This window comes from Oncorhynchus gorbuscha, unplaced genomic scaffold (genome assembly GCF_021184085.1).
Source record: "Oncorhynchus gorbuscha isolate QuinsamMale2020 ecotype Even-year unplaced genomic scaffold, OgorEven_v1.0 Un_scaffold_724, whole genome shotgun sequence".
NCBI lineage: Eukaryota > Metazoa > Chordata > Actinopteri > Salmoniformes > Salmonidae > Oncorhynchus > Oncorhynchus gorbuscha.
In genome coordinates, this window is record NW_025745780.1 from 95,001 (window position 1) to 106,399 (window position 11,399).

Sequence of the window (11,399 nt, forward strand, 5' to 3'; positions counted from 1 at the left end):
AGTAACCTCTAGTATCTCTAATACAGTAACCTCTAGTATCTCTAATACAGTAATCTCTAGTATCTCTAATACAGTAACCTCTAGTATCTCTAATACAGTAACCTCTAGTATCTCTAATACAGTAACCTCTAGTATCTCTAATACAGTAACCTCTAGTGTCTCTAATACAGTAACCTCTAGTATCTCTAATACAGTAACCTCTAGTATCTCTAATACAGTAACCTCTAGTATCTCTAATACAGTAACCTCTAGTATCTCTAATACAGTAACCTCTAGTGTCTCTAATACAGTAACCTCTAGTATCTCTAATACAGTAACCTCTAGTATCTCTAATACAGTAACCTCTAGTGTCTCTAATACAGTAACCTCTAGTATATCTAATACAGTAACCTCTAGTGTCTCTAATACAGTAACCTCTAGTATCTCTAATACAGTAACCTCTAGTATCTATAATACAGTAACCTCTAGTATCTCTAATACAGTAACCTCTAGTATCTCTAATACAGTAACCTCTAGTATCTCTAATACAGTAACCTCTAGTCTCTCTAATACAGTAACCTCTAGTATCTATAATACAGTAACCTCTAGTGTATCTAATACAGTAACCTCTAGTATCTCTAATACAGTAACCTCTAGTATCTCTAATACAGTAACCTCTAGTATCTCTAATACAGTAACCTCTAGTCTCTCTAATACAGTAACCTCTAGTATCTATAATACAGTAACCTCTAGTGTCTCTAATACAGTAACCTCTAGTATCTCTAATACAGTAACCTCTAGTATCTCTAATACAGTAACCTCTAGTATCTCTAATACAGTAACCTCTAGTATCTCTAATACAGTAACCTCTGTCTTCCTGTATTTGATTGGGATGTTTCTGTGTGTCTGTCTTCAGGTGGTTTCTCATCGTTTTCCCAGCTGTTTCCAGGTCTATGTGAAGGTAAGGTTCTTCTGGCCACGTCCTGCCTGGTCCCCACCTGCCTCTCTCAGCCCTGCCTGCCCCTCAACACCTCTGGGCCAACACGCATCCTGCCTCACCTCTACCTGGGCTGTCAGAGAGACGTACTCAACAAGGTATTAGATATATTACTTTATATTATAGCATTCTAACCAGCGGTATTCCTCCCTCCTCTGCAGGAAGTGATGTGTGTAAAGCATTCTAACCAGCTGTATTCCTCCCTCCTCTACAGGAAGTGATGTGTGTAAAGCATTCTAACCAGCTGTATTCCTCCCTCCTCTACAGGAAGTGATGTGTGTAAAGCATTCTAACCAGCTGTATTCCTCCCTCCTCTACAGGAAGTGATGTGTGTAAAGCATTCTAACCAGCTGTATTCCTCCCTCCTCTACAGGAAGTGATGTGTGTAAAGCATTCTAACCAGCTGTATTCCTCCCTCCTATACAGGAAGTGATGTGTGTGAAGCATTCTAACCAGCTGTATTCCTCCCTCCTCTACAGGAAGTGATGTGTGTAAAGCATTCTAACCAGCTGTATTCCTCCCTCCTCTGCAGGAAGTGATGTGTGTAAAGCATTCTAACCAGCTGTATTCCTCCCTCCTCTACAGGAAGTGATGTGTGTAAAGCATTCTAACCAGCTGTATTCCTCCCTCCTCTACAGGAAGTGATGTGTGTAAAGCATTCTAACCAGCTGTATTCCTCCCTCCTCTACAGGAAGTGATGCAGCAGAATGAGATAACGTACGTCCTGAATGCCAGTAACACATGTCCCAAACCAGACTACATCCCCGAGTCTCACTTCCTGCGAGTTCCTGTCAACGACAGCTTCTGCGAGAAGATCCTCCCCTGGTTGGACAGATCTGTAGAGTTCATAGAGAAGGCCAAAGCCTCCAACGCCTGTGTGCTGGTCCACTGTCTGGCTGGCATCTCCCGCTCGGCAACCATCGCTATCGCTTACATCATGACGAGGATGGACATGTCACTAGACGAAGCTTACAGGTGAGATGATTGAACCCTGTAGGACCATAATAAGGATTTACAGGTGAGATGATTGAACCCTGTAGGACCATAATAAGGATTTACAGGTGAGATGATTGAACCCTCTAGGACCATGATAAGGATTTACAGGTGAGATGATTGAACCCTGTAGGATTTACAGGTGAGATGATTGAACCCGCGCTCTGGATAAGAGCGTCTGCTAAATCACTTAAATGTAAATGTAAATGATTGAACCCTGTAGGACCATAATAAGGATTTACAGGTGAGATGAATGAACTCTGTAGGACCATAATAAGGATTTACAGGTGAGATGATTGAACCCTGTAGGACCATAATAAGGATTTACAGGTGAGATGATTGAACCCTGTAGGACCATAATAAGGATTTACAGGTGAGATGATTGAACCCTGTAGGACCATAATAAGGATTTACAGGTGAGATGATTGAACCCTGTAGGACCATAATAAGGATTTACAGGTGAGATGATTGAACCCTGTAGGACCATAATAAGGATTTACAGGTGAGATGATTGAACCCTGTAGGACCATAATAAGGATTTACAGGTGAGATGATTGAACCCTGTAGGACCATAATAAGGATTTACAGGTGAGATGATTGAGGACCCATAATAAGGATTTACAGGTAGGACCATAATAAGGATTTACAGGTGAGATGATTGAACCCTGTAGGACCATAATAAGGATTTACAGGTGAGATGATTGAACCCTGTAGGACCATAATAAGGATATACAGGTGAGATTATTATTATTATTATATTATGATTGAACCCTGTAGGACCATAATAAGGATTTACAGGTGAGATGATTGAACCCTGTAGGACCATAATAAGGATTTACAGGTGAGATGAATGAACCCTGTAGGACCATAATAAGGATTTACAGGTGAGATGATTGAACCCATGATAAGGATTTACAGGTGAGATGAATGAACCCTGTAGGACCATAATAAGGATTTACAGGTGAGATGATTGAACCCTGTAGGACCATAATAAGGATTTACAGGTGAGATGATTGAACCCTGTAGGACCATAATAAGGATTTACAGGTGAGATGATTGAACCCTGTAGGACCATAATAAGGATTTACAGGTGAGATGATTGAACCCATGATAAGGATTTACAGGTGAGATGAATGAACCCTGTAGGACCATAATAAGGATTTACAGGTGAGATGATTGAACCCTGTAGGACCATAATAAGGATTTACAGGTGAGATGATTGAACCCTGTAGGACCATAATAAGGATTTACAGGTGAGATGATTGAACCCTGTAGGACCATAATAAGGATTTACAGGTGAGATGATTGAACCTTGTAGGACCATAATAAGGATTTACAGGTGAGATGATTGAACCCTGTAGGACCATAATAAGGATTTACAGGTGAGATGATTGAACCCTGTAGGTCCATAATAAGGATTTACAGGTGAGATGATTGAACCCTGTAGGACCATAATAAGGATTTACAGGTGAGATGATTGAACCCTGTAGGACCTCATGTCACCTTCCTGCTTATGGACTTGACCACTCAGCAACCACCCTCCTCCCAAGTTCTCCGTAACTAAGAGGATACCCCCTCTTCCTGTCTGTCTAAATGAACCCAGCCTCACATGACCCCTGATTAACACTGTGTGTCACATGACCCCTGATTAACACTGTGTGTCACATGACCCCTGATTAACACTGTGTGTCACATGACCCCTGATTAACACTGTGTCACATGACCCCTGATTAACACTGTGTGTCACATGACCCCTGATTAACACTGTGTGTCACATGACCCCATGAAAGGCCCATCTTGTCATCCTGAATGAACACACTGCACTGTGGGGGCTGTAATGATGGCTGGGATGGTAACCTCAGCAGCATCTCTACTGATGTTCTGTGTTACAGTTATAAATGTCCCCTGTCTTGACCCTCTAGGTTTTCCCAACTCTATAACAACCCAGTGTGTCTCTACTGATGTCCTGTATGTTTCTGTCTTTCCTCTCCAGGTTCGTGAAGGAGAAGAGACCCACCATCTCTCCTAACTTCAACTTCCTGGGTCAGCTGCTGGACTTTGAGAAGAAGATCACGACTCCTGGAAGGTCGGAGATCAGAGAAACCACCGGGGTCAAACCCTCTCCTCTCCTCCACCCCCACTAGAGCAGGATCCCCCCTAACCCTACCTCCAGCCTCCCAGACCCTGCCTTGGCCATGCTGGAGCCCCTGACCCTGCCGTGTGTCCTGGCCCCCTGGCCTCCAGAGGAGAGGCTCCTGGCCCAGGCTCTCCAGGGGCTCCAAGGCCTTCAGCTGGACCAGGGGACGGAGGACAGCGCTGCCCGGCTGAAAAGGTCTTTCTCTCTGGACATCAAGTCGTACAGGGAGCCAGGAGGCTGCAGCAGCGCCCCATGAGGCCGTACCCCCACCCTACATCCCACCCCGGAGCCCAGGAGTATTATAACCCATCCGTGAGCTTCAAGGAGCCTGCAGGGAAACCGTATCAGTTCTCTCCTGTGAAGGAGATGTCAGAGCAGTCTACACCTGAGCCGAGCCCTGACAAGGAGCAGGACGACGGTCCCGCAGACCCTGCTGCTACGTCTGCAGCTCCCACTGCTGCTCCTGTCGTCTCCACCACAACCAGCACCACTACCACCTCCAACCAGCCCAGCATGAAGCAGCCCAGCCAGGCTAAGCCTCCTCCACCTCCCCTCTCCTGTTCCCAGCAGCTCCACCGTAGTGGCAGTATGGAGGAGAGCTCTAACAACACCCCTCACACCACCGGCTTCCTGTTTGGCCTATCGCGTTCCCAGCAGCACCTGTCCAAGCCCGCCCCTAAACTAGGCTCCGCCCTGAAGGGCTGGCACTCTGACATCCTATTGGGTCCCGTCACCGTGTCGTCGGGGGGATGGTACCTCTCCGAGTCACACCACTTCTACTCCACCTCCGCCATCTTGGGAGGCGGGGCTAACATTCTGGGGGGTGGCAGCGTGGCGGCATACAGCGTGAGTCAGGGGTTGGAGGAGGTGCGGCGGCGCGGGCGACAGAGGAGCGGCGACCACGGGGACTCACGGAGGAGCTGGCACGAGGAGAGCACCTTGGAGAAGCAGCTGAAGAGACGGAGCTGTCAGATGGAACTCGGAGACAGGATGAGAGGAGGAGGCGAGACTAGGAGGGAGGAGATGGGGAGTCACAGCAGCTTCTCAGGAAGCATGGAGGTCATAGAGGTGTCCTGAGAGGGACATTCAATATGGCCTCCAGGCCACCCCTTACGGAATCATTGATTTGAATGGAGACGTCCGTTCTAGGGAGTATAACCTCCTCAGATCAGACCCATGTTGAGGGGAAAGACTTGTTATGGACCCATCTTATTGTCCCACTAGGGACTTGAACCTTGAACTGATCTAAGCGGCTCTATGTGTACTTGTGTCGCGACAGTTGGCATTAATGTAGTTGAACTTTGACCTGGAAGCAGAAAGCAACTGTGTGACGATGATGAATGTGATGAAGAGGTGAACTCTGAGAGGACTGTCTTTGGTTTGGATGAGTGTTCATCGTTTTCATTTATTTCTGAATGTTGATGATCGTCGTCAAGGAGCAGTAGATGTCTGTCTGACGTTGGATTCATGGAGCTTTAATGAACCTTTATAAAGTCTTTATGAAGCCTTATGAAGTCTTTATGAAGCCTTATGAAGTCTTTATGAAGTCTTTATGAAGCCTTATGAAGTCTTTATGAAGTCTTTATGAAGCCTTATGAAGTCTTTATGAAGTCTTTATGAAGCCTTATGAAGTCTTTATGAAGCCTTATGAAGTCTTTATGAAGCCTTATGAAGTCTTTATGAAGCCTTAAGAAGTCTTTATGAAGCCTTATGAAGTCTTTATGAAGCATTAAGAAGTCTTTATGAAGCCTAATGAAGTCTTTATGAAGCCTTATGAAGTCTTTATGAAGCCTTATGAAGTCTTTATGAAGCCTTATGAAGAACGGGATCAGAGATCCTTGATAGCCCTGTGTCAAATCATCCAATACCTCACACATCCAAATTAGAGGCTTTTCCTGTTCCTCTGTCTTCTTCTGATTGACAATTCAAATCTCAGGTCTTATTTGAGCAGCAAGAAAAGATGCTGGAACAACTGAACAGTTCCCGAACAGCTCCCGAACAGTTCCCGAACAGCTCCCGAACAGTTCCCGAACAGTTCCCGAACAGCTCCCGAACAGTTCCCAAACAGCTCCCGAACAGCTACCGAACAGCTCCCGAACAGTTCCCGAACAGCTCCCGAACAGTTCCCGAACAGCTCCCGAACAGCTCCCGAACAGTTCCCGAACAGCTCCCGAACAGTTCCCGAACAGTTCCCGAACAGCTCCCGAACAGTTCCCGAACAACTCCCGAACAGCTCCAGAACAGTTCCCGAACAGTTCCCGAACAGCTCCCGAACAGTTCCCGAACAGTTCCCGAACAGCTCCCGAACAGTTCCCGAACAGCTCCCGAACAGCTCCCGAACAGCTCCCGAACAGCTCCCGAACAGCTCCCGAACAGTTCCCGAACAGCTCCCGAACAGTTCCCGAACTGCTCCCGAACAGCTCCCGAACAGTTCCCGAACAGCTCCCGAACAGCTCCCGAACAGCTCAGTTGGTAGAGCATGGCGCTTGTACCCTAGGGTTGTAGGTTCGATTCCCGGGGCCGCCCAGAAGTAAAATGTACGCACGCATGACTGTAAGTCACTTTGGATTAAAGCGCTAAATATGATATATTATTAACGGTGTGGTTGTGGGTTTTGTCTGATACCTGTGGTAAAGGAATGATGTAATGACTGATACCTGTGGTAAAGGAATGATGTAATGACTGATACCTGTGGTAAAGGAATGATGTAATGACTGATACCTGTGGTAAAGGAATGATGTAATGACTGATACCTGTGGTAAAGGAATGATGTAATGACTGATACCTGTGGTAAATGGAATGATGTAATGACTGATACCTGTGGTAAAGGAATGATGTAATGACTGATACCTGTGGTAAAGGAATGATGTAATGACTGATACCTGTGGTAAAGGAATGATGTAATGACTGATACCTGTGGTAAAGGAATGATGTAATGACTGATACCTGTGGTAAAGGAATGATGTAATGACTGATACCTGTGGTAAAGGAATGATGTAATGACTGATACCTGTGGTAAAGGAATGATGTAATGACTGATACCTGTGGTAAAGGAATGATGTAATGACTGATACCTGTGGTAAAGGAATGATGTAATGACTGATACCTGTGGTAAAGGAATGATGTAATGACTGATACCTGTGGTAAAGGAATGATGTAATGACTGATACCTGTGGTAAAGGAATGATGTAATGACTGATACCTGTGGTAAAGGAATGATGTAATGACTGATACCTGTGGTAAAGGAATGATGTAATGACTGATACCTGTGGTAAAGGAATGATGTAATGACTGATACCTGTGGTAAAGGAATGATGTAATGACTGATACCTGTGGTAAAGGCTTTGAATAAGTTCTGACCTGAGGTCAGTGGTCCTGACCCAGACCTGAACCCTGACCTGAGGTCAGTGGTCCCATCCCTGACCTGAGAACAGTGGTCCTGACCTGAGACCAGTGGCCCTGACCCAGACCTGAACCCTTACCTGAGACCAGTGGTCCTGACCCAGACCTGAGACCAGTGGTCCTGACCCAGACCTGAGACCAGTGGTCCTGACCCAGACCTGAACCCTTACCTGAGACCAGTGGTCCTGACCCAGATCTGAACCCTGACCTGAGAACAGTGGTCCTGACCTGAGACCAGTGGTCCTGACCCTGACATGAACCCTGACCTGAGAACAGTGGTCCTGACCTGAGACCAGTGGTCCTGACCCTGACATGAACCCTGACCTGAGACCAGTGGTCCTGACCCAGACCTGAGACCAGTGGTCCTAACCCAGACCTGAGACCAGTGGTCCTAACCCAGACCTGAGACCAGTGGTCCTAACCCAGACCTGAGACCAGTGGTCCTGACCCAGACCTGAGACCAGTGGTCCTGACCCAGACCTGAGACCAGTGGTCCTAACCCAGACCTGAGACCAGTGGTCCTAACCCAGACCTGAGACCAGTGGTCCTAACCCAGACCTGAGACCAGTGGTCCTAACCCAGACCTGAGACCAGTGGTCCTAACCCTGACCTGAGAACAGTGGTCCTGACCCAGACCTGAGACCAGTGGTCCTGACCCAGACCTGAGACCAGTGGTCCTAACCCAGACCTGAGACCAGTGGTCCTAACCCAGACCTGAGACCAGTGGTCCTAACCCAGACCTGAGACCAGTGGTCCTAACCCAGACCTGAGACCAGTGGTCCTGACCCAGACCTGAGACCAGTGGTCCTGACCCAGACCTGAGACCAGTGGTCCTAACCCAGACCTGAACCTTGTCCTGAGACCAGTGGTCCTGACCCAGACCTGAACCCTTACCTGAGACCAGTGGTCCCATCCCTGACCTGAGACCAGTGGTCCTGACCCAGACCTGAACCCTTACCTGAGACCAGTGGTCCTGACCCAGACCTGAACCCTTACCTGAGACCAGTGGTCCTGACCCAGACCTGAACCCTTACCTGAGACCAGTGGTCCCATCCCTGACCTGAGACCAGTGGTCCTGACCCAGACCTGAACCCTTACCTGAGACCAGTGGTGACCCAGACCTGAACCCTGACCTGAGACCAGTGGTCCTGACCCAGACCTGAGACCAGTGGTCCTGACCCAGACCTGAACCCTGACCTGAGACCAGTGGTCCCATCCCTGACCTGAGACCAGTGGTCCTGACCCAGACCTGAACCCTTACCTGAGACCAGTGGTCCTGACCCAGACCTGAACCCTGACCTGAGACCAGTGGTCCTGACCCAGACCTGAGACCAGTGGTCCTGAACCCAGACCTGAACCCTGACCTGAGACCAGTGGTCCTGAACCCTGACCTGAGACCAGTGGTCCTGAACCCTGACCTGAGACCAGTGGTCCTAACCCAGACCTGAGACCAGTGGTCCTAACCCAGACCTGAGACCAGTGGTCCTAACCCAGACCTGAGACCACCCTGACCTGAGACCAGTGGTCCTGACCCAGACCTGAGACCAGTGGTCCTGACCCAGACCTGAGACCAGTGGTCCTCCTGACCTGAGACCAGTGGTCCTAACCCAGACCTGAGACCAGTGGTCCTAACCCAGACCTGAGACCAGTGGTCCTAACCCAGACCTGAGACCAGTGGTCCTGACCCAGACCTGAGACCAGTGGAACCCAGACCTGAGACCAGTGGTCCTAACCCAGACCTGAACCTTGACCTGAGACCAGTGGTCCTGACCCAGACCTGAACCCTTACCTGAGACCAGTGGTCCCATCCCTGACCTGAGACCAGTGGTCCTGACCCAGACCTGAACCCTTACCTGAGACCAGTGGTCCTGACCCAGACCTGAACAGTGGTTGACCTGAGACCAGTGGTCCTGACCCAGACCTGAACCCTGACCTGAGACCAGTGGTCCCATCCCTGACCTGAGACCAGTGGTCCTGACCCAGACCTGAACCCTTACCTGAGACCAGTGGTCCTGACCCAGACCTGAACCCTGACCTGAGACCAGTGGTCCTGACCCAGACCTGAGACCAGTGGTCCTGAACCCAGACCTGAACCCTGACCTGAGACCAGTGGTCCCATCCCTGACCTGAGACCAGTGGTCCTGACCCACCCTGACCTGAGACCAGTGGTCCTGAACCCTGACCTGAGACCAGTGGTCCTGAACCCTGACCTGAGACCAGTGGTCCTGAACCCAGACCTGAACCCTGACCTGAGACCAGTGGTCCTGAACCCTGACCTGAGACCAGTGGTCCTGAACCCTGACCTGAGACCAGTGGTCCCATCCCTGTCCTGAGACCAGTGGTCCTGACCCAGACCTGAACCCTGACCTGAGACCAGTGGTCCTGACCCAGACCTGAGACAGGTTCAGCTCCCACAGTGTGTGGACGTGTGTGAGAGATAGTAGGTCTGTTATGGGGTTGTTGTTGCTGTGTCAGAATATAGCTAGTTTTACAACAGATAATGTGGACATTTGGATGAAGCTGATAAGTAGTAGATGTATGTTGACTGTTGAAATAAAATCTGAAAATGGTACACAACATGTGGTTTATTTTCTAACATTGACACGCTGAACTTTAACCTCTGTAATACAATCCTTTACATGATCAATGTCCAGGAAGATGAGTTTTCTTCACCATCCTACAGGTCTGGAATGTACCCATGAACAACACTTTACAGTATGAATCATTCAGCACCTCTTGAGGCTCTACAGTTGACATGGTCTATGGTTGAACCCTGCCTCTAGCCCTCTACAGTTATGATAGGTCTATGGTTGAACCCTGCCTCTAGCCCTCTACAGTTGACATGGTCTATGGTTGAACCCTGCCTCTAGCCCTCTACAGTTGACATGGTCTATGGTTGAACCCTGCCTCTAGCCCTCTACAGTTATGATAGGTCTATGGTTGAACCCTGCCTCTAGCCCTCTACAGTTATGATAGGTCTATGGTTGAACCCTGCCTCTAGCCCTCTACAGTTGACATGGTATATGGTTGAACCCTGCCTCTAGCCCTCTACAGTTGACATGGTCTATGGTTGAACCCTGCCTCTAGCCCTCTACAGTTATGATAGGTCTATGGTTGAACCCTGCCTCTAGCCCTCTACAGTTGACATGGTCTATGGTTGAACCCTGCCTCTAGCCCTCTACAGTTGACATGGTCTATGGTTGAACCCTGCCTCTAGCCCTCTACAGTTGACATGGTCTATGGTTGAACCCTGCCTCTAGCCCTCTACAGTTATGATAGGTCTATGGTTGAACCCTGCCTCTAGCCCTCTACAGTTATGATAGGTCTATGGTTGAACCCTGCCTCTAGCCCTCTACAGTTGACATGGTCTATGGTTGAACCCTGCCTCTAGCCCTCTACAGTTGACATGGTCTATGGTTGAACCCTGCCTCTAGCCCTCTACAGTTATGATAGGTCTATGGTTGAACCCTGCCTCTAGCCCTCTACAGTTGACATGGTCGATGGTTGAACCCTGCCTCTAGCCCTCTACAGTTATGATAGGTCTATGGTTGAACCCTGCCTCTAGCCCTCTACAGTTATGATAGGTCTATGGTTGAACCCTGCCTCTAGCCCTCTACAGTTATGATAGGTCTATGGTTGAACCCTGCCTCTAGCCCTCTACAGTTATGATAGGTCTATGGTTGAACCCTGCCTCTAGCCCTCTACAGTTGACATGGTCTATGGTTGAACCCTGCCTCTAGCCCTCTACAGTTATGATAGGTCTATGGTTGAACCCTGCCTCTAGCCCTCTACAGTTGAAATGGTCTATGGTTGAACCCTGCCTCTAGCCCTCTACAGTTATGATAGGTCTATGGTTGAACCCTGCCTCTAGCCCTCTACAGTTGACATGGT

At 48.6% G+C, this 11,399-nt stretch overlaps 1 protein-coding gene and 1 long non-coding RNA gene across 2 annotated transcripts in view; both read left to right on the forward strand.

Annotated features, from left to right (window-relative positions):
* Positions 1-7,981, forward strand: part of LOC124019919 (dual specificity protein phosphatase 16-like) — a gene marked incomplete at its 5' end in the record, with an annotated part of 45,550 nt that extends 37,569 nt beyond the window's left edge. Inside the window, 5 exons of the mRNA XM_046335366.1 lie at positions 896-1,074; positions 1,668-1,951; positions 3,963-4,055; positions 4,119-4,352; positions 4,421-7,981. Coding sequence (XP_046191322.1) covers positions 896-1,074; positions 1,668-1,951; positions 3,963-4,055; positions 4,119-4,352; positions 4,421-5,183 — 1,553 coding nt within the window. The remainder of the gene's footprint in view (positions 1-895; positions 1,075-1,667; positions 1,952-3,962; positions 4,056-4,118; positions 4,353-4,420) is intronic.
* LOC124019921 lies at positions 2,628-3,463 on the forward strand. Its single transcript, XR_006835872.1, has 2 exons — positions 2,628-3,059; positions 3,137-3,463. It is a non-coding gene; the product is annotated as an uncharacterized LOC124019921 (long non-coding RNA).
* Positions 7,982-11,399: the final 3,418 nt, after the last annotated feature.